The 24,635-nt window shown below is 37.5% G+C and overlaps 1 protein-coding gene across 4 annotated transcripts in view; it reads right to left on the bottom strand.

Annotated features, from left to right (window-relative positions):
• Positions 1-254: 254 nt before the first annotated feature.
• Tenm1 (teneurin transmembrane protein 1) overlaps positions 255-24,635 on the bottom strand; it is an 829,897-nt gene continuing 805,516 nt past the window's right edge. For all 4 annotated transcript variants that reach the window (XM_028881639.1, XM_028881638.2, XM_028881636.2 and 1 more), the window contains 5 exons: positions 16,003-16,299; positions 9,299-9,686; positions 7,257-8,477; positions 6,581-6,723; positions 255-4,765 (listed from right to left, as the gene is read on the bottom strand). In XM_028881639.1, the coding sequence (XP_028737472.1) occupies positions 4,007-4,765; positions 6,581-6,723; positions 7,257-8,477; positions 9,299-9,686; positions 16,003-16,299 (2,808 nt within the window). In that variant the 3' untranslated portion in view covers positions 255-4,006. The remainder of the gene's footprint in view (positions 4,766-6,580; positions 6,724-7,256; positions 8,478-9,298; positions 9,687-16,002; positions 16,300-24,635) is intronic.

Consider the following 24,635-nt stretch of genomic DNA (forward strand, 5'->3'; position numbering starts at 1 on the left):
TCCACCACTAAATCTAAGGAAAGATTTTTAACTGCCAAACACATTTCCTTTGACAAATAATGTAAGATGACAACTGCCAAGACAAAATCCACAGCAAGTTTAACTCTAAGTATGTTCAATTACTGTTTAGGAAGCAATTTCTTCTTACACACAGTAGTATATTTGGTCCTTAACAGCTTTCACATGAAGGACACACTGAAATAAGTCACGTTTTTGTGGTTGAATTGTTTCTGCTTTTTTTAAATTTGTTTTGCTTTTTTTTGTTTATTTGTTCTTTTGCTCTTTTTTTTGTTTTTTTTTTTTTTTTGTTTTCTTTGCTTAATAAAGAACCTTACAGAAGGCTGTGGAAGAGCAGTCTGAGATCTGAAGTATTAGTCAGGTCAGCTATGTATATATGTGAGTTCCTCCAAGAAAACAAGAATGGTGCATTGAATCTGTAGGCATATGTTTCCCTACAAGATATAATACACTCCATTCCCTCCAATTTTTCTTTAAATACTTGATTATTCTACTTCTGCTTTCACTGCAATTGAACTAAATTGCTCTTAACACAAATCTGCAGAAATGCAAAAACTTTGCCTGGACTCTCAGGTAAAGTTACTCTGGGAACAGGTCTAGCGGGAAAGAAAGAAAATGCAGAAGTAAGTGATGGGATGCCTGAAACTGTGTCAATAGTAATGAAAACTAAAAACCTGATTGAAATTATAATGGAATTTTAAATCTCTCTGTGTAGGTAGTATATGAATTCCAAATTATACATCATCAATTTTCCATATATTTGGATATGTTGTATATATTATATTTTATATATGCAGTCTATATATTATAGATCTCCTAGATGAATTGATAATAAATGACAGACTTATTTTATACATTATTTTGTTGGGTTAAATATAAAACATATACTTATTTCTATGACAAGTGTTTTGCTGAAAGAATGAATTGAGCTTTATTGTTCTTTCCTTCCAGAAACGTGCTTCCAATCAATAATGATTAGAATGACAACTAAAAATAGATGTATTTAAAAATCTCTTAAACTTAGAACTTTTCAGCTCATTTGGATCCCTAGACTGTAGTGTAACAGTAAAACAAATTCAAACCAAAGAGCACAAATGAAATGGGCCTAAGGAAAAGAAGCAGTCACAGAGTATTTCCTGCATCCCTCCCAGAATGTTCCTCACGGGAGCATCCAAATACTATTTTCTCACTTTAACTTACTTGAGTGGTATGTGTAGCTGTGTTGTGTGAACCACCTGTCTTTTGTATGTGAGAAATTGCACGTATTTTCTCTTCAAAGCTGCACTGTCATCAGAAAACACAAATTAATTGTTCTTTCATTTAAACTTCAGAACTAAAACTCAGTGAAAGCATCCTTTCTATTCTGCTAACAGGAAGCAATATACTTAATATTTCCTTGTTCTTATTAAGAAATGCCAAAATGTTTCTCTTAGATTTGCGACTTTTTAGGGCTAACCTTTTGGTTTTTCTTTTCCTCCTCAAAACTTTAGGAGTTGTAAAGAGAACATTAATAGTTCAAGGCAGTATTAAAACCACAGCTATAAGTGATAAAAAGTGCATTTCCTGAATATAATACAAATATAACTTTAGGTAACCAAAGGCACAAACTAACTAAATACGTATTACAAACTAGAATCGCACAGTTCAAGGTAATTACTATGAAGGAATATCTCCAAATATTTGTTTCTAATGGTTATTTAAAACAGTTTGAAAATGATACATCATTAGTGAGTTGCAAAAGAGTGCAATCACTTAAAATAGAAGCAAAATAGACTCCAATATTGACACATTGGGTTACTGATAAAAATACACCACATTTAAGAATGCACTTTTATATACAGTTAACAAATTATTGTCCCATTGACTTAAAAGAACGTCCGAGGTTCTAGAAACTTAAGGTCTATTTTTAGGTTGGTGTGGAGGTATTCAAATTTTCAACAAGTTTGTGAAACTTTTCAGAATTTCATTGTGAAGAAATACTGCACTGATGACACAAGCCTGATTCAGGAAAAATCCTACACTGGGATTTTAATCTGGATTAGCAATATCTTGAGCTGATGTGCATCCAATTACAAAGATAAATGATGAGTTTATTATGAATTCTCTCTTTCTTCCTCCCTTCATCCTCAGTGCATGTATAAGTATGTGATGAGCTGAACCTAAAGGTTTTTATAATGAAATATTTTAATACACCCTCCTCTACTATTTGCTGGGGTCCTTTTCCTCTCCCTCATTCTTCTTTGTATAATGAGAGTCAGATTCTTTAAAAAAATCTTAACATGAGCCTGGATTTTGACTTTGCATATTTCCAATGAAACTGTCATCACAAAGCCCATATTGGAAAGAATCTCAATGAACAGTCCATCATAGATTCTCCTCTAGACATAGAGAATGTTCACCTGGTGATGTGAGGGTAGAAGCTATCTCATGGGACTTTTCTACTGGGCACATTGTGCTGCCATGAATTTTCATTTGTGGCAACTTGCAATTACACAGCATTTTATAAACTGCCTCTTTGTCAATGGGCACAAATCTTTCAGCTCACCAAGTTGCTTCTTTAGCTGCAGGATTCATAAGAGATTGAGAAACTGCAGCAGATATTAACATTAACCCTGACCTTTCTCTAAATTTTGAGCAATTATGGAAAAAACAACCCCTCTTGAAAATAGTTGTTTTCCTAGGTGTAATAGATGATTAAATAAAAACAAATGGATTAAAGACAGAGAACTAAAATAGTCACATAAATTATGTTGGTTAAAAAAAAAACTAGTCTGCCCTTCTATAATTAGTTGAAATGCTTTAAGTTGGAAAGGATTCACTTAATTCAATTTTCTGCTTATGGCTGGGAGAGATTCAATACAAAATTTCCATTTGAAAGATGAAAATCTAAGTGGGAAGAAATGATGAGGCAGCAACTCTTATTATGTTGGCTTTCGTCTCTTTTTCACTTTAATACAAGGTCTATTGTTTCTGAGATTTGGGCTCTTGGGAATTTCTGCAGTAGTTAAATATGTTTATCAGCATCACAGGCATGTACACCTGTTAAAACCTCTTCTATTGTACCAGATACTTTTTAGTATATTATCTTTCATGTGCACAAACCATTGGATTAGTATATAAATACTGGATTACTAATGTGAAACTATGACCAAAGCACACCCTATATATAAACGAGAAATTCTTACCCAGATTAATAAAAGCTATGTTTACATGACGCCAATACAGCTGGGCAAATGGCTAAAAAATTGAGTCAAAACAGGTTGTATGAGAGAGGTCACATTGACCAGCTGCTTTGGTATCATGTACACACAAGCAAAACAGTGGTTCTTCAGCCTGCTTACCGCACCTGCAGCAAGGCATGGTAGACCGAAGCCAGCCACCACACGCCAAAACACAGCACAACAACATGGCATTTACTTTTTAACAAGCAAGGAGGAAAAATCAGGGAAGGAGGGAAAACAGTTTCTGACTCCAGGAGATGGTGCTTGAAGACATTTTAGATTTCCTTTTAAGTTTCCTCTAACAGATCTGGACAATGTGAAGGGGCTGGCAGTCTTTTGAGATGCAAGGTTCAGATACTATTGCACCACATTTTCAAGTAGCCTGTAAGTTCTGCCAACAGTTAGATGTGAAACTTGGTGTCACAATAGAAATTGAGAGCCTATTCTTTTTATGTAGTTGAACATATGCATGGCTCAACAAATCGAAAGTGGTGCTTTCTGAAAACATTTGTGTGAGCTGTTTGAGTTCAGCTTGTGTTCTTTTGAATACTGCCACACAAGAACTAAAAATCTCCATCATTTCTTAAAGAGTTTAAACAAACAATATTAAAATACCATCTTCTGTCACATTGAAAGGCAGTTGGATATGTTTTTCCTCCATATTTACATATACAGAGTTCTGATCTAGAAAACCAATACAATAAACCATTTTATTTTGTTTTAAAAACAGGCAGTCTTTGGTGACGCAAAGGCAGAGATTTCTTTTGTTACCTCCTGCCTATTTCGCTCTGTCTCATAAAGTGAATATTGTTGGCACTGTCTGAAAGTTCTAAATACTGCTCAACAGACAAGACAAAATACCCATCATACCCTTGCACCCTCCCAGTGCTCAAAAGCTGCTGTTTTTCCCCCTCTGTCCATGCCCGAATCCCTTCTTCCCCTTCCTGTAGCCTCCTCTGCTCCTGAGTCCAGGCCTGGGCCACCGCGCGCTGTCTGGCCATCTCCAATACGTGGTTCTTTTCCTCTTCGACAGTTGTTCCATACCGGATATTGAAGCACAGAGCTCCGTGCTGCAGTTGAATATCTGCAAACCGTCTAGTCCTCCCATTCAACACTGAAGTCATCTGAGACACAGTGACATTGACACCATTCTCTAGAATCCGCCTCCCCCCAGTGTTACCAATGAGCACCAGGTCTTCCTCCAGAGACCCGAGCTTAATGAAGTAGTGAGTGTCCCTCCCTTCTATGGTAAAATGCAGGTTTTCCAGGTAATGAGCATTGTTGAGAATGGCAGCAAGGCGCCTGCTATCTTCATTGGCTACTCCTATAATATCAGCTGTTACTAAGCCCTCCTTGATGGCAAATTTTATACCTTTGCCAAAGACAGAAGGGACAGCAGCAAACCTCGGCTGTTTCCCTCCTTCAAGGCACCGCCCCTCATTGTACTGAAGAGTCATAGGAAGCTGATCCAAGGAAATGAAATTCCTGAGCTGTTTCTGGAGCTCACACTGAATGCCCAGGATCATCTAGGAAAGAAGGCACAGGACAAATGCAGCCCAGGGTTAGATACCTGTTGTATGCCTGGTGATTATTGGGAAGGAAAGGCTGGCAAGGGTGATTCCCTCTCTAAGTTTTCACTTAGTTATTATTTTTTTAAAAAAAAGCCCAAACTGGAATATCTACATCAAAGATTGGGAAAACAGAAGGCTTACAGGTACTAATTTCTCAGTTGTCTTGCATCTTGCTTTAGTTGAGTGTAAGAAAATACATTCAAACATGGTATCCCACAATTTCAGAGCTACAAGAAACTTTGTGTTTTGGTTTTACTATTTTCAGCATGTACTTGTGGCAACCAGTTTCTGCAAAATTTTCCCATTCAACATGAATATATTTTATTTTGATCAAATCCATTCCTTACTCCTCACTTCCAACTTCTTTCAGGTATTTCACTCCACATCACATTCCCAACTTACATCCTCTTATATTTGTATATCCTACTGAGCCCAGTTAGTTCAATTGGTGCTGCCCAGATGCATGAAGATACAGGGCTATCACTGACTTCCTTTCCTCTGGAGGTCATTGAGTGCCTATAACTTCTCAACTAGTAGTGAGGCCTTGTGAGCCCCACTTTAATGCTGGAATACTGACCAGGTTCATCTTGCTTTGGTCTGGTGTAGACAACCAGAGCTGTTGAGAGTTTGTGAATGTAACTGCTTGTCATGTCCCTAATATACTGTTTCTGCTGCAGTTCCTCCAACCTCTGCTCCTTATGCTCTTCATGTCCCTTCTTCTGTGATATTCCTTGCCCCTTAGAGGGAGGGGCATAGAAGGAACATTAAATAGGCTAGCTAGCTCGCTCAAAACACAGATCTTATATTCAGCAATTTAACTGACACCATCTCGATGTTATTACTGCATGTAGAGTGATACATTAAGCATAGTGAGATTGGGAAAAGGGTGTAAGGCATAGTTCATGCTTTCAGTCATTCATGGCATTATAAATAACTGAAAAAACTATGAAAACTATGAAAGACATGCTGATAATTTTACATATACTTAAAATTTTTCATTACTTGGGCAACTTTTAGACTTGCTAAGAAACAAAGAGAAAAGACTAATAACCCTCCTATTATTCAATAATTTTTTTAACATTTTGACAGTCTTTTTAAAAATGGTTTTTAGTTATAAAAGCATGTATATATTACATATGCTTATAAAAGACATAACTCTACAATATATGTCTATTTAGAATTTTCTTTCCCCTATAATTTTTGACCTAAATGTCATTTCCTACCCAACTTTCAGTTTTCTTTTCTTCCTTCCTTTTCCTTTCTGTTCGTATACCCACAGTCTTCATGAAATCACCTGCCTCCTCCTGTTTGTTTCAGTATTCATAGTTTTTCAAGACTTTATCCCTACCAAATGTAGTATCTTTGCTTATTATGCCTGAATATGGTTTCCTTTATCTAAACAGTTTTATTATGTTATTTTTCATGTTTTAAGGCATCATCCTTGAAATTGACAGTTTGAAATCTGACACTTTCATATCTTAATACACAGTTTTTCTCTTTATAGAATCCATCATTACTGTTGCTAGCTGATTTCCGAACTTAAGAAGTTCAAATCCTCTTTCTTCTTATGTATCTATTGCAGCAGTCACCAAGTAATCTACCAGTTTTTTCTTTTCTCAAAGCTCTACTTTCCTGATCTTTTCCTTATGGAAGCCTCCTCATTAATCATTAAAAAAAGTTCCTCAAAGAAATAATCAAAAGTATAGACTATCATTTTTTTATTAGATGCTCTCCTGTTTTTTTCTTTCTTTAGCTAAAATTTGTACTAACCTTGCCAGGGTCCCACTCTTGAGTTTTTGTCTGAAGCTGAAGAAGCTCGTAGGTTAATTCCAAGTTTTCTAGTTCTGGTTTGGGAAATCCAGGCAGTACATTATGTAACTGGAAACCAAATAGCTCCAACCAACTGCCAATATCTGTGAGACACAAAATTTAAAAGAAAAAAAAAAGACATTCAAAAAGCATTTCCAAACTTGAAAGATATGCTTCTGCTGTAAATGTTTAGACAGTGGGAAAGTAAAGTAACCTTCCCCTCATTTGATTCACTCTCAAAGAATTTCCTTTCCCCTATGTGGGGAAGGAAATCTATTGGCCTGTGGGCAATTCTAGGAATAGGCTCAGTTTACTGTAGGGAAACTCATAATATGGTACTGGTTTTAAGATCACATGGATTGTGAAACTGGATTTATTTCTGATTGATTTAATCCTGATTGTTTTATGAGAATACATTGGCAAGCTACTAAGGATAAACCATAGCAACAGCTTAAAGGGAAATAATAATAAACTAGGATGCAAAAGCACTATATCTGATGAAAAGTTACATGCTTTTCTTACTCTGGAAAATGCGGTATAAAGAAGGAACATCTCTAACAAAGGCACTGAGATTATGTAATAAGATGACCAACATTAAGTTAGTTCAAGTTCAGCTTAATTGTAGTCAATTTAATACCTGTGGTATACTTTGCAACATCTTGAATTTTGCCAACTGGATAGTTATTCTCAAAGGAGTAGAGGTTGAATGGTTTAGGAAGAAGGTTCAACTGTTTCCATATGTGATGATTAGGCGTTGTCCATCTGCCAGCAACAACATCATAATCCCTTTGCCCTAGATGCACTAATTTAGTAAGAAAATCATAGAGTCCTCCATGAAAACCAATTATGACCTGAAAGTCAGGGTAAGTATCGTGGTAGATGTCACCATAAGGTGTATACAGAATTTCCTTTATGACCTGACCCCGACTGCTGAACACAGCTAGTGGAGTGCCTGTATTATCACAGGCTACATAATATTCTTCACCACTGCTTAACTCCATGGCAATAAGGTGACCTTGGAGATCATAATAAAGAGATGTAATCTCTGAGCTCGTGTGGTTGTACAGATGAGTGACTCTTATAGGATTGGCAAGGTCTGCATAAAAGAATTGGAGGTGTTGTCCTAGGCTAGATTTACTGGCAACACGTCGCCCAAGCCCATCATAGTAATACTGTACAGTCCAGCCAGAAACCCTATTGTAGGCTTTCTGCAGCAGACCATTAGAATTATACTCAAATATGTCATTTCCTCTCTGCCTCAGAAAACCATCTTCATCCATTTTGTACTGAATTTCTCCTAGTCTAGTAATGCGGTCTCGGAGGTCATATCGGAGAGGCGTGAGACGAGCACTATTCCCATGGCTTAAGAGGTTGATGTTTCCATTCAAATCATAACTGTAACGCCACTGGGTTTTGTCATTCACAGAAACAGTTTGAAGTTGCCCGTCAGCATCGTATTCATAGAAGTACCTCGTGATATTGGCATCTACTCCTACCCTTATATCACATATGACCATCCGGCCCATGGTATCATATTGAATAGTCATCCAGTAGGCAATCGCCTTTAGGATCTCATATTGGACTTCAATGACTTGTCCATTGGCACTGAAGATCTTGGTGTGCTTCATCACTGTAGTGGTAATAACCTGATTTAAATCATAATTAATTACACTGAATTTTCCAAACTGTTCTGTTCTACCAGAAACATCAACATATCGGTATAGATCTATGGGCAAAGGGGTCTCATTGATCACAGCTTGCATGCTGGTGACACGGAAGTTGTTGTAACTGTAGTCAAACCGTGCATTTACAAGACCTTCCTCACTGAATCGGAAAATCTGACGTCCAATAAGTGGTCCTGTAAAAATCAAAATAAAAATGAGAAAAGAGCCACCTGTTAAACCAGGAACAATCACATATTTTTGATTAAGTATTGATACTTTTATATTCAAAATTGTATCATATTATAGATTTGTCTCTAATGTCTGATGCCTGTGCATATCAGTGTGTGTGTGTGTGTCTGTTTATGTGTGTGTTTATAATATTAGTCACTAGACATGGAAAATATTGTATAGCATAGTTACAGAACAATTTAATTATAGGGACTATTGAAGTAATAACCTATCCAGTAGCCCAGAGGGAAAAAACTGACTGATATTATGCACATGCTTTCTTGCTCTCATCACTGGCAAAATGTGTTCGTTTTATTTAACCTTTGCTACAAAGTCAGATGGTCAGGTTTTCACAATGTCCAACATTCAAGTAACTGGCTTCGGGCATGTTATGAATCCAAAGGCTGAAATTAATCCCAGAGTTCTGACTTTTGTCATCAACTGAGGCTTATAGAGGTTACCCTGGCCTTGAGCTGGTTCCTGAGCTTCAGGTCTTGTACATAGACCTTGGGGAAGATGCAGGGATGTATATGAACAAGTAGAGAGTTAAGATAAGTACTGAAGTTGCAATTGTTTTGAAAGCCGAGAGAGAGAGAAATTTACTGTATGCTATTAAGGAATCAACTTTCAGGTAGACTATAACATGTTTTAAATTTAGAGTGGAGGATAGTATAAGAAGTAAACAAATTTGTTCAGTCAAACATGAGCACAGAAGCTAACATTTCTTTTTATGAATGTGATCATAAAAATTATAAAAGAATATGGCTGATGATGTATAAAAACAAACCTGTTTGCCTGTATCTGATTGTGCAGATGAATCCATCATGCATCAGGTGTATTGTCTTAATCACCCCAGAAGACTCTTCATAAGTCAGTGTAACCTGAGTGGTGTCATAGAGAATCTCAGACAGTCTTGCTTGCTTTGTGTACTTGTATAAAACTCTGCGCCCAGTCCCTAGATGCAGCGTCTGTAGAAGTCGGCCATCTCGACTGTAGTCTTGGATGAAAGAAGTGCTGCTGTCTGGCGGAGTGTAGATGTTACGGTAGTAGCCCACTGAAAGCATGGTTTGTAAGCTGTGGCGCACCATGCTAGGCATGGTGACTGACAGCAGACAATCTGATTGGTCATACTCAAAGATGTAACGCCGCTGACTGTGTAAGAGAAGCATTACAGACTGAAACGAGACAAAACCAAAATACTATAATTTATATCACTAACATTGAAGAGACTAAAAGAAATACATGTTTAGCCATTTAACACAAATTTATTGAACAATTACTATGTACCAGAGACTGTGGCAGATCTTGGTGGATTCAGTAGCACACAATAATGCTATCTACCTTCATGGTATTTGCAATAACCAAGCAATTATAATACAGCATGAAATGAATTAAGACACAAGATGTACAAAGTACCTCTGGAAAGTGGAGTTAGAACAGTTATCCCAGACTTATGAGGCCAGAGTAAATTTCCTAGGGACAGAACATTCAAGTTGAGACATAAATGATGACTAAAGCTTGGCCAGGTAAAGACAGGGAGATGTATCAGGCAGAAGGAAAGAATACTTCTGGCAAAGGGTATAGTGTTAGGAGGGGCTGAGTATTAAGGAAACCTATGAAAATGGCCATTTTCTTATAGAATGAGAGGAATTCTGTGTGGCCAGAACATGTGTGGTTTGGGGATAGTGACAGTGAATGGTAAAAATGCAGCTGAATCTAGAACATGCTGTGAATTTTTGAGGCATTTGGACTTAAGCCTATTTGGAATAGGGGAACCATTGTAAAGTTTTAAGCAAGTTGAAGTACACACTTGAGGAGGTGGGAAAAACAGTGAGGTTGATATTTTAGAAAGGTCACTGCTGCTTCTATGTGGAGAAGGATTGGACAGAGGTAAAGTGAGGACAGAGTATATCAGATATTAACTTTGAGCCATGAAATGTATTGATTACGTACAGTTGACGTCTTCCTGAAAAGATACACATTGAATATTGTTATACATGCTTTGTAATATATTCTTCATGTTTCAATCTGATTCATGTTTTAATATTAAGGGAGCAAGGCATTAAAAGTGAACAATTCTCTGGTTATGTAACCCCCCCAACACACAATAGACTTGTAGTTTATGATCACTTATTTGTCATAGTATAATACCTTGTCTATAATAAATATAAATGTTAATAAAATTGGTTGATATTGTTATAATTTTAAATAGAAACATAAGCTAGGTCTGATGGCACAAGCCTGTAATCCAGATACTCAGGAGGCAGAGGGCAGAAAGTCACAAGGTCAAGCCTTACCTGGGATACAGAGTGAGTTTAAGGTCAGCCTAAGCTACTTAGAAAGACTCTGACTCAAATTAAATTATTATTATTTTTCTCAAGACAGGATTTCTCTGTGTAGCTTTGCACCTTTCCTGGAACTCACTTTGTAGCCTAGGCTGGCCTCGAACTCACAGAGATCCACCTGGCTTTGCCTCCCAAGTGCTGGGATTAAAGGCAAATAAATTATTTTTAACAGCTTGAGAATATAGCTCACAGATAAGAGTACATGCCTAGCACATATGAGGTTGTAAATTGAATCCCCAGTACCACAGAATAAAAAAAAATCAGTATCAGTTTATAAAAACATACAAAAGCACTATTTTCAGGAAGACTCTAATTCACTGGCAATTAAAATTCATTTTAAGAGAGAATTCATTTCATTTGTTTGTGTGTGGTGTGTGTGCATGTATGTATGTGGGCATATACATCTGTATATGCACTTTTATGGGCCAGAGAAGGACATTGGGTACCCTATTCTATAACCCTCTCTCCTATTCTCCAAAGAAATTGCCTTTCAATGAATCTGGAGCTATCCTGGTGGTCAGCAAGCCCCAACAACCCTCCTGTCTCTGTCCCCTACAGCATTGGAGTTAGAGGCGAATGGGAAGCTATGCATGCCTAGCTTTTGATGTGTGTGCTGGGCATTTGAATTAAGTCCTTATGCTTGTGTAGCAAGCACGTTCATTCAAAAGTGTATACACTTCTATGCTTTAAAAAAATAAAAAGTATTCACCCCAGGCCCCCTAATATAACTCTTTAAGGGCATTTAACTCTCTTGAGAATTACCTTACCAAACAAAAATATTAAGCTCGACTTCTGAACTTTATGTTGTGAAAACAATAGGCATCTTTTCATTTTCTACATGCAAAGCACACAAATAATTATGAATGTTAATTACTTAAGCATCTGAAACATGAATTTTAAAAAAATGACAGAATTATGATGTAACATTTCATGTGTGTTATGCAATGGCACATCCCTCTTACACTAATTCTGAGAATTAGTGATCTGCACTTCCATGTCAATGCCATGAAGTCAGTGATTATTTGCTCATTTAGTCGTTATTCCTTTTCTACCAACGTTATGCCTGGAGATTCAGAAGTAGATGCACAAATCCTGTCAAATGGAACACCTGCAGCTTGCCACATCGTGTAGTTCTATCATTGTGATCTGCAAACCCTCCTGAATAAAAGGCACAATCCTGTGCAGCCCTGGGGTCATGAAGAGAGGCCCGCTCTCCTCCATCAATGCAAAACTCCATAGAACCGGAAGGAATTGTTCCTATGAATGGAACAGCAGGTGGTAGAACATTGAGGTGGGTGGGTAGATGCAGTAATTGGTGAAAATACCTTTGTATTATTTCCACTCCAAAAGTCTGATTTTCCAGCTCCTTTCCACCCTTTCCTGTCAGTTTGCCAAAAACAAATGACATCTGTCACTTGTGGTGTGGGCCAGGGACAATCACCATATGGCTGCCACACATTATCCAGTACTACCCTGCCTATTCCAGTCACTATACTAGCTTTGCCAAAAATTTACACTGTGTTGCTATTGTATTCTTTCATCTGTTTGCTTCCTCTAGTCTATAGCGAACCAGTGCATGACCCCTGTGCCTCTATTGTGCTGACTCTCAGCTGCTTCCAAAGCCTCCTACCCCCCAAGTCTGCTTTAAAACTTCCTGCTAATGGCAAAAAAACGTGGAAGACATGATTAGAAATCTCCTGAATGCAATTGTTTTGTTGTCACAATACCACTTAGCCCTATTTGGCTGCTTTTTCACTCTGGATTGGTATTATTATCAGTTTGTTCCAAAACAATGCTTATGAGTCTATCCAATGTCCACTGTGCTACTGTCGGATAAAAAGCCAGTCCTTATTAGTCTGAAAAATAGACTGGGAAGCTTGTGTTCTTTTAATAGATTATTATACTGTAAAAGAAATCTTTGTGAAGGAAAATAAAAGAGAACAATCATGGCTGTATACTTAATTGGAAAAGACTAAAATGAAAGTAGAAATTTGAAAAGGTATAGTATTCACATGACCACCAGATGGCAGTGTGGGGCTACCTGGGAACGCAAGCCAAAGATTGCATGCTGTCTCTGCAGTGAGCCGTTGAAAACAACCCCAAATAGGCAATTTTGTGAAATGTGCAAAACTAAACCATCTTATTAAATGATTATAAAATATATTTAAGTGCATTTAAAAATGGAGCTTGTAATAGTGATTTTTAAGAAACTGAAAGATTTACATTATATATAATACAAACTTAGCTGCACAGGTCTTCAAAATATAATTAACTTAGAGATGTGTCATAAATCTAGGCTGAAAATTAATGACTACATACAGAAAAACTAAGAAATAATAATTGATTTTCTTAATAGAGAAGAGACTATTTAAGCAACCACATCCATTAGCCAAATAATTATTTTTTTTCTCCTCATGAGTACAAAATGATATGTTTAACTTTCACCTACTCTAGAGAAAGCCAAACTATTTTTTTTTTTTACAAAACCATTGCATGCTAAGGTAAAAAAAAGTATGATGCTGATTTTCAATATATATCATGGTGTCAGCCTGGCAAGAAGCTTTGCAGACATAATGCCAGAGTATTTTGGGGGTAAAAAAAATAAATTTTAAAGTTTGATCCTTCTTACTACATACTACAAGAAGTAGTAATACCATCATCCCTGCCTTTTTCCTGTCTCGTTGAAGGAATGTGGTAGCAAATTCCATGTTAAAATACAGGATTAGAAAGACCAAAAGGAATCCCTGAAAAAGTACTTAAAAATACAACTATCTTTCTTTAGTTTTCTTTAAATCTCAGTTTCAAAGATGCTTTTATTTTCTTCCTTTCCTCCTTTCCTTTTCTTTGTTCCTGTTTTGAATTACCATCAAGTTGAAGTAAGTGCTAGCTATTTTCAATTATCTACTTTTTAAGATTGAGTTATTTCATTGAAGTCCTGCATTTATTCAGTGAATTAGTTGTTTATCACTGGTGATAATAATATACTAAAATCAATTTCAGAATGAATTAGGAAATTATGGCAATCATATAGATGATATGATTAGAAGTCCTAGGAATGCTACCATTTTGTAAGTAAGAAACCATTCCGTAATTGTGTATTTTATAGGTTTGGACTTTTGTACAATAGGATTGCTTAAACAAGTGGTGATCCTTCTATTTAAAGAATAAGTTACACAGGAAATAAAGGCACAATAACTAAAAGGCTTGTTTCACTGCTCAGTAAACAATTCCAAGTCATTGAAGTTCTCTTAACATATTATTCTAGACGAGGAACACACCACTTACATCCGGTGGGTTTTTTGTTCCCTTTGTTGGTTTTTGAGAAAGGGTCATAGGGGCCTTGAATTTGTGATTCTCTTTGCCTCTACCTCAGTAGGGATAGGCATACAGGTACCTACTCCCATGCTGCATTTTTGTTGTTGTTGTTTTGTTGGAAGAACTGTTGCCCACTAAATATTTTATTTTATAGAAAGAGAACTGATATAAAGTTTGTTTTATGTGATTCCAGAAGTAAATTGGATGAAATAAACAGTTATTCTGAAAAAGAGAGGCCACATCTCCTCACTGGTATCAGAGAAAACTGCATGTGGGGTTGAATTTTAAGTTTTCAATAGATGCTTTTGTTATTATATAGACAGCATCACAGGAAGAATCTTAGGAGGGAGGCCTAGATGTTACTGTCTTCAGGCAATTAGCTCAGATTGTCACACTCTGATGCTCTGGAGGCTAATAACCCCCTATAATGCCCCTAAGGACTGTTGGCTACTTCTCAAGTCACATGGAGGAGCTGTGGAAGGAAATCTGTTAAGTCACTGGCATATTTTTTTTAAATATACATATACATCTCTTAAAATGTACATATATAGCAAAGTTATCAGCAAATATCTTCTGAAACATTTTTAATGTGTATAGATGCTACCAAATACTTGGATTCAATTAATGTTTGAATGCATTAGACACTCTGTAGACCTTAGCCACAGGATTTTCGAAGTCATTCTTTGTTGAAATTCAAAAGAAGAAAGATCAGCTCCATGAGATGCAAATTTCCCCTGTGTAGGATATAGATTACACATTCCAGAAGCTTTCCCAGAAGGGAAGGACCCGTGGGTGGGGGGATATATCAGAGGACTACCTCTTACTTTTGCACCCAAGCAAACCTTGCTTTGTCTCTTAGGTAATCCTGACATGGGAAGTTCTTGAGCAACTGACTCTGGGAAGTAGTAAACTGGCTGTACAACGGCATGGAGCGAAACTTTGAGAGTTGTATCAGAAGCTCCTAAATTGTTCCCTTTTCATCATGTGTGCCGTAAGCTCTGGAGCTCCCTCTAAGAGATCCTGTGGGTAACCTTGCAACCGATTACCTTTGAGTTTTTCTGGGGAAAGTGTCCTTTAATTTCTCTAGGAATGAATTCAGGAATGACAAGTTCAGTTGAAATGACTTCATTTGGAAGAAAAGACTTCTTAGGAGGAGATCAGACATGGCAATGGCAGATCAAGGTTAATTGTTCTTATTGTCTACTGTTAGTGATCTGAACAGAAACCATTCTGCTGTGTAGGGGCTAGTGTTTCACCAATGGTTCCTGTGGTGGGATTATAATCCTTTTATTCCAGACAGAGGGCACAGGCTCCCATTATGGATGCTGTTGGAGGCTTAGCACACACAAAAGACCATTACCAATTAGTACTCTCTGCCACTGTTCCCTCAGGCTAATTACTTTTGAGAACTAGTCCTCAAATGTATACAATAAAAATTTCCCTGGCTAGGCAAAAAAAAAATCCTTATTTGTTAAGTAAGAGGCCTTTTACCAGAGCTGAGATACATTAACACAGTGTTGGAATTTACTAGCTATTTTCTCTCGGTATGAGCTTTCCTAATAATACAGATACCTTTTCAAGGGGATGAACAAATATGCTCAAATGAGTAGAAAGCTAAGCCATTATCCTGACTTCAGTTTGAAAAAGTACTTGGCAGAGGGTTGGGATGGGGATGTTTTCAGTTGAAAAACAGCCCATCCTTACAGGTTCACGGTGGATTTTTGTTATTTATACAATGAGAACACAGACTTTTCTCCTGTAGGTCCTCATAAAGTTGGTTACTTAGGGTCACTTTCAATATTCTTATTCATTTACACTTCCACATACTTACTTTTTCTAAGTAGGTATAGCTCCAAATTTTCCCATCAGCCCAAGTTCTTGATATTATTTTTCCACTCTGGTCATATTCCATCTTTTCATTCCAGGTTCCTCTTTGAATAAATGTGACTAACCCTGAAGGTGAATATGTGATGTTCACTTCATTATATCTGCTTACAGGAGACCACAGAATAGGTCTCCCAGTTTGGTCATAAAGAATGCGAAGGGTAAATTTTCGATGGTCATCGTAGATCTTTCCCGTGCGGGTCATATGATCAAAATCAATGGAGAGTAGGTTTCTGTTATGGGCCTACAAAAAGGAAGATGAAATACAGTTTATGTACTGCCTTGATTCTTAATCTAGGGCATTCACAATTCTGAAGACTCCCTCATCTCAGATTCCTCACGGTTATCTTTGGTTCCTCACCAGAGTGTACAGTTCTGGATGTTTTATTATCTGGGAAAGTACCTGATATAATCTTGGCCCTCATCATATGGCTCATGAATGTCTTTCTTCAACCACAGTTTTCAATAATGGCATAATTATTTTCTTATTTTCTGTGAGTTAGATATGAGTTAGAATGGGATTTCCTGGCTTGTTTCACATTTTGTAACTAATCAAGTGGCTAGAAAATCCGGAGTTAACAATTCAGCCAAAAAGAACACAATGGGTTCCATTAGACTTAGGAAGGGTTTGCTGCTTTGGATTTTCATGTTTATCTGGTAAACTTCACATTGTAAAGGGAACTCCGAAGGTCTAGTGAGGGAACCAGACACAACCACATTTCCCAGTGAGGCTTGCAGGTAAACATGGTGGCATTGATAGCAAGTATAGTACTGCTTTACCGGTTAAAGAAAGATAAATTTGGATTCAAGTTCAAAAACAACTGCAGTTTGGCTTAGTTCTGGTCATAGGCATTTCCTAGTATTCTCTGCAGACACCTTGAAACCTTACAGTTGACTCAGAGTGAACTCCATTCAAGGGACCCTGACTAGAACTTTATCAGTGACAATACTCAGTGGTGCTTGGCTTTGATGAAATCCAGCTAGGTCCACCTGAGAGATCCAGATAATGAAATGACTTACTCAAACAATTCAAACTAAGCAAAATGACTTGGTGGCTTTTCAAAGCATCTGGACAAGTGACCCACATCTCCGCTTTCCATCCAGGAATGTCAGTGCTTGGCAGACCCACACGACTTCTGCTATGACTTGCTGATTATGGCACAATCACTCAGAAAACCAAGCACTGAAACTTTGTGTGTGTTCCAGGAGAAAGTAGCTCTTGATTTTAATCATTAAGAGAGTTTAGTCCATGAAGAAAAGGGGAACTTTCAAAGAAGGGTGGGTAGAACTTGGGGAAGAGCTTTTAAAACAGACTTAATTTTAGTTTTGTGTGATTAACTTTGAGTTTTAGTAGGTCTTTTGTTTCATTATAAATATAACTTTATTTTGACCTAGTTTACCATATGAAGTTGAAAAATGCTAGAGTCATATGTACTCTTCATCCAACTTTCAGGGGAAATGCTATGATTTGGGTGGAGAAGGTCCAAGTGTGTCTGGGAGAATTGAAGGTAAGAACAAAAAGGGAAAGAGTTTGAGAAGTATAAGAAAGAATGAATGGGAGTCAGGAGATTCAGTTACAGGTCTATATAACAGTCAGTTTTTCCTGCCTGACTCTTAATTTTACTATCTGTGAAATGGGAGTGATATTATCACTTCATATAACAGAGTTTTGCTAAAATGTAAGTGAGTTCACATATACAGTCTCTTAGGAAACTGTAAAACATCAGTAATCACTATTTTAAAAATACATAATACGATGATCACTTTTCTCATTTTATTTAGGCCTGTGAATAGGCCCATATGTCAAATGCCAAAGGCATTCCAGCTTGGTGTAAAACCTTTATATGGGCAAGAATTGTCAGCAGGAGCCCATGCAGAATGTTAAATTATAGGTTAATGAGATATGAGTAAAAATAAAAATAAAACAACAAGAATTCTTCATTAGAATTTGATTCTATTAAATATAGTCAGACTAAACTGATCCATTAGTTCATTCAACTAAACTTTGTGTGTACGAATGTGAACTACCTGAGTGCCTGAGAGTTCTAGATGGTTATGAGTCACCAGTTGAGTGTTGAGAAATGATCTCAGGTCCTCTGCAAGAGGAGTATGTTTTCTTAATCATTGAGCCATCTGTTCAGCCCTATGTTAACATTTAACTTTGGTGGTCAAGAATCTCTTTACCTGAAATTTATGAATTATGCCCCCACAAAATTTTTTAAAAAGATTTATTTATTATGTATACAGTATTCTGCCTACACACCAGAAGAGGGCACCAGATCTCATTACAGATGGTTGTGAGCTACCATGTGGTTGCTGGGAATTGTACTCAGGTCCTCAGGAAGAACAGCCAGTGCTCTTAACCTCTGAGCCATCTCTCCAGCCTCCCACAAAAATTTTATAAACACATACAGAGACACTGGGATATAATCTTAGTTGGCTACCACACCCAATTGACACCCAAACATGAAATTTCTATGGGTTCTCAAGAATAAAAGTTTCAATTTCAGATAGACTTTTTATCTTAGTGCCCACTCTTATATCAGAATCTTGTCTTCCTTTCTCAGTAACATGATATACTTTGTTTCTCAAAAATTATCAGCTCCATCCATATTCCCTGAGTATAAAGGGAGAATTTGGTTTTCAAAGTTTCCCTCCATTGGAAAATATAGAAATGTATAGGGGAAATCATGATAGGAGAATTTCCATCAATACTTTACTGCATTTCTTCCCATTTATCTTTCTCTGGGGGTCATAGTTTTTCATACATTTATATATATAATTAGGATAGTGGTTAGCCTTGTGTCCTCCTTTTTCCACCAATGTTTTATTGACACCATTCCCACATTAATATATATTCTTGAAATATGGATTTTAATGATAGCATAATATTTTACTACATGATAAATAGTTGGAAATTAGGATTCTTGTTTCATTTTCTCTTGTGCCTTATGCTTTGTTGAACAATTTCATAAATAAATATTTCTACAACGTAGGTCTTTATAAGTAAAATTTTGTATCGAATGACAAGAATAAAAGACTCCAGATGTGATCTGAGAGATTACTGGATTGTGCACAAGACTGTACAAAATTCATATCCCACTTGATTAATAGAGCCAATCTCATTCTATCCTTAGTAACACTGGTAGTAAAGTTTTCCAAATATGAGAGTGAGAAAATGGCACTTTACTGTGAAATTTGTATTTATTCAATTGGTAATGGCCATGAGGTTGAACTTTTTAAAAAAGTTATTGACCACTTGTACATCTTCCATGGATCATCTGTTCATGATATTTGCCATTTTTTCTACCAGAATGTGGAAGCTGGTTTTTGAAAACCTGCTTTGGTCTCAGTTTCATCATCTCTCAGTCAAGGCTAATAATATTTGCCCTTAATTTTAAACTTCTGCAAAAAAGGACCCATATGTTACATGCCATGAATTCTATCCAGAAGACCAAATTATTTTGTAATACTCAAATTATTTTGTAGACGTTTTCTTCGTTTCAGAGGGTAGGTATAATTAAACTACTATAGGGGTAGATTTGGGACTTGAGTTTTTTTAAACTGTCTGCAGTAAATGTGTGCAGTGTTGTATTGCAAAAATATATACTAGCCTGCTGTGACCACCTAAAAGCACATAGTCCCTGTCTTGTGATACTCAGGGCTTGGAAGTCTACAGGAAACCAGGTGTTGTTTCTTCAACTACCTTTCCTGTGGTTTTATAGACACATGTCTTCAACTGTAATACCGTTTATTTACAACAGCTGCAAAATATGCTTGTACTCCCAGAGATAGTTGTAACTATTACAATTTATGTTATAATGATAGTTAAAGAGCCAAAGTAACAAACGAGTTTCAGTTCAACTAAATTTGTGGCTTTATTTGTTTGAGCGATGAAGCTTACTACTCAAGAACACATTTCTTAATCAAGTCGTCGTAACTACACAAGTAATGATCAATGTTGAAAATTCACCATTAAGTCAATTGGGGGATGACTCTGTCTAATACCTTTTCCGTGCTTACTGGGACTTCTACAACAGTGCTCTGTTTCAGAATAATGCACCCCGATATTCCAATGCTGCTATAGCCATGCTCCTGAAACACTAGTTTCGAAGTTGAGTTTGGAAGTTAAAATAAAGTTCAGCAAGGGCTGAAAGGGATGAGGGAAAAAAGATGCCATAGGTTTCCCCTACTCATGGTCCATAGAAACCACACACAAGAAAGCTGTGAGGTACCTACGTGCTGCCAGCCTCTAAGGTGGGCATCTGAACTAGGCTGAATGCCACTGACTGCTCAGGTCATGGGTAAGGTTGGAACAATCCATATTCATACACATGCTTGCTCTTCTCTGTGACAACAGCTCTTGATTTAAGCATGGGCCAATGATTCTTATTTCTATTGTATTTCCAAACAATCTATATTGATCCCTCTCTTGGAAAAGAGAGGGCGAGAATAGCCCCAAGTTATAAAGGACACCTTTGGACAGTTGAACACTGACTGAGACCTTTGAATTTGGCCACTGTTGAGCAGTATTTTGTGGTAAGAAAGATGGGCATGCTTAATTTTATAGAGGAAGATATGCATATGTTCCCCCTGGTCTCCATCAGGGCTTTCTTTTCCCAGCTATACTAAGAAGTTGAGCCAGAGAGGAAAGAAGGGAGAACACACTCTGGTGAGTGGTGCATGGCATTGCCAGCAGAACTGAAAGTGCTTAAGAAGGGCATGGGTATGTGGAACGGTGGGAGGAGGGGCTCCAGAGGCAACTGTTCTTTGCTTAAGAGTTTGTGTTTTAATTAGTTAAGAGAAAACCTTCCCCCCACCCTCCATATACAACTGATTCAGATAGTAGGATAATGCTATACTAGACTGATCTATGGATAAGTGGAGATATTTAATAGTTGTGCTCTACACAAAAGGAAATCTGTTTTAACTCATCACACACACACACACACACACACACACACACACACACACACACACACACACCAGAGCTACAATCATGGCAGTTGATTTTTCTTTCCTATATAAGGAGGAGAAGGCTGTCAAGGAGACTAGCATTTCAGGTCATAATACAACCTAATTACCTGCTAAATTTTGCTGAAGACAGAAGGTGAATAAGAGACAGGCCAAACAGCATCAACGCTGGGAAAGTGTACTGCATTGCATTTTTATGAAGTCACAGGAATGGGCAGAAAATTCACAGCTGATTTTTAAAGTAGCACACACTATTCTACTCTCACTAGGTTTGAGGTGATTAATATTGGACTCTTAAAGATCAATCAGTACATTAATTCAACAGATTTTATGTTTTTGTCATATCTCCAGTTTAACAATCAAAAGGTTCCCTAAGTCTGCTTTCCTTTTAGAGTTGCCTATAAATGAAAGAGCATGTCTTCAGTGTTAGTACCAGCATAGCCCAGGATAGCCATTTACAATTCCCTTTTTCTTTCTTTCTTTTTTTTTTTCATTTTGGTTTCCAAGGTACTCTCTTTGTCTTGCCATTCCAGAAAGTCTTAGTGCTGGAAGAGAACTTAGGAGATGCGCACATACATGGAGCCAGCCTTCTTGGTTTCAAATCCTGAGACCACCACTTAGTAACTACGCAAGCTCTGTTTCATATCTGTAAAATGGAAAAAACCAAACCCTGACCTGATGAGATGTTGTGAATAGTGAAGAAGTTAATGTATGGAGATATACCTAGAAAGGGCCCCTCAAATGCTATTGTCATTATGGTTAATGGTAATATTACTACTACTAAAAGAGATTGCACAGTGCCTATGCCTCATTTAGAGATGGGAAATTGCGAAATCATGGCATACCAGTACTTTTCTCACAATCTCTCTTATTCTTCTCACCTGAACTTAATCATATTGTTCAAACTGTATCCATTTTACTCTATATTAACTTGTTCTTATTTAAGGACTTTCTTGTTGATTAGTTCATCTGTGTAGTCTTCTAACACATATTAAAAAGTTATAGCATTTCATTAATGCTTGTATAATAGTCATACATGACATGAAACAATACTTTCATTCTAATTATTTTAATATAGCGATTTCAAGACCAAGAAGCAGTAGTTTTTATGATTTGAACACTCCAAGAAAGCCCTCATTCCAAAACACAGTACTATCCATCAGTCCTACTGCTTGAAATTTCTTGTCTTCAGGTTTCTCTTTGGAGTTGGGGGATAAAAACACAGAGGACTGCAGGTGCATTTTTAAAGTGGGTTAATATATCTCTAAGCAGCTCCTTACATAACTTTTCGGAAAATGAGTGTCTCTGCCAAACCTGGTGAGAAGGAAGTTAAACCAGTGAGAAATGAGAACTGTAACCCTGTAGCTGATGGCTCCACCAGGCCTTTTCTGAGGACAGAAGTGAATTCTACTATGCTTTTGGCTTAGTTTCCAATTTTCTACCATTTGCCAGCTTGGGACCCAGTGTTTTAGCAAGAGTTTTCTCCCCTTTGAGATTTTAGAACACATATGAATATTCACATGTTGTATTTAAAAACCATATTTTGGAGGCTAGAAGATAGTAAATTGCCTGCTACAAAAGCATGAGGACATATGTTTGATCCCTAGCACCCCTGTAAAAGTAGTGTGCACCTACAATCTTAGGGCTGGGGAAATGGAGACACGTTGTTTTCTTCTGCTTGCTATCTAGCAAGCCTAGCCAAACTGGTGCACTCTGGGTCCCAGTGAGAGACTCTGCCTCAAAAACGAGGTAGATGACTTCTGAGAATAACACCGGAGACTGATCTCTCATCGCTACATGTACATGCACAAGCAAACAAACCTCAATATACACTCACCACACACACACACACACACACACACACACACACACACACACACGCACAATGTCTACCCCTTTCAGTTATCTTTAAATAGAGTAAACATCACCAGTGAGGGTGTTAGTCTTTGCTTCATTTTGTTTGTCAATATATGACCATTCTATTGGATTTTATGTTTGGTTTTAAATGGTGTTTCCATTATTTATTTTTCTAAAGAAAATAAAGGAGGCTTTGGTTCCAGGATTTTGTTGCTCACTCTATGAAATCTTATAAAGAACTCTGGGATCCAATACTGGGATAAGTCTCATATGACATGATTATCCACAGACACAGCTAGGTGCAATCTGGTTGTAGCTCCTAAAGCAGTTTGCTTTTGGTGAATGTCCAATTCTTTGACAATTGGCTCTATTGTTATCTGTACTCTAATTCCTCTATTGTCCAGGGAAATGCATTTATGGGGACAGATTGATACAGCAGATGAGAAGATACATGGGTTGGATGCAAAAGCACTTTATGAGGAAGATGATTCAGACACAACTGAAGTTAGGGGAAATAGATTTTTTTAAAATAAATGAAATTTCAGGATATTAATGTGATTTATTTCACTTTATGGTGCTTGTGAAGGATGGCAGAGCTAACAGATCCCTGGCCCGTGTAGGCTGCGCACAATATCATGTTTCCCCACAAGCTTCTCTCACTTTGACTTTGTGTGCATAGGGGGAAATATCACCACTGATCATTGGAGGAAAAGAATTCTGATTTTCATCTAAAAAAAAAAAAGGGTGTGTTTCTCCTGATTTTCTTTCCAGCTAGATAGTCTGGGGCTATAATAGGTAGGGGTTGGAAGATGTGATGTCCACCATTTTACCAAATGGACCTTTAAATGGACCTGTCACTCTGTGCCTGGGCCAGATCTGCTGCCTGCACACATTTACAAATTGTGAGAGTGGCTTTTCAGGGGTGTTCCATTGCTCACAGCATGGCAAGGGTGTCTCCGTCCTGTGGCTATGTAAAGTACAGTCTCCACTTCTCTTGTCAGCCCACCTGCTCATGCTCTGGAGCAGCAGCTTCAACAGGAGAAACACATGATTCAGTTATGACATTCTGGTACTGGAGAGCACCAATGGCTCACTGCATATTTAGTTAGAAAAAGAGAACATTGTCATCAGCTGGCCCCTTGCAAACCTATTAGAAGTGAAGGGTTATCATCACTGAACTAAGAATACCAGTGGGCAAAGAGTACTTGCTTTTCCAGCTTGCATCTACACCTGTCTTTTGGGAACGAATTCATCCCACCAGGCATTCCATTCCATGTCTGATCTGGGGAAACCAAGGCAGCATTGTACCAAATTCTGTGAATGGGGAGGGCAGGTAAGGGTTAACCAGTTAACCAGCCTTTCTCCTGCTTTTGTCTCCTTCATGCTCTTTGCCTGGAGGCCAGCCAGTTGTCCTGAACCACCCACACTTGCCAGTACATTAGAGTCGATTATTTGTCTCTTTTTGTCAGCATTGAAATGAGGAGTCAGGCTCTGCCAAGGTGGCTGGACTGAGTGTGGCGATGATTTATAGATTAATTATTTTAAGGAACATGGCAGCACGGCACGATGCAGTGGAAATAGTGCCATACTAGGAGAAGACCCACATTTTAGCTCTGGCTCGGAGCCTTAATAGCTGTTTGACTTTGGGCAAATCACTTGACCTCTCTGGGCCTTGGTGTCTTTATCTGTAAATTGGGAATAACTACGATTGATGGCTGTGGTGATCAAATAAAATTCTGGCTGTGAAAG

The sequence above is a fragment of the Peromyscus leucopus genome, chromosome X (assembly GCF_004664715.2).
Source record: "Peromyscus leucopus breed LL Stock chromosome X, UCI_PerLeu_2.1, whole genome shotgun sequence".
In the NCBI taxonomy this organism is placed as follows: domain Eukaryota; kingdom Metazoa; phylum Chordata; class Mammalia; order Rodentia; family Cricetidae; genus Peromyscus; species Peromyscus leucopus.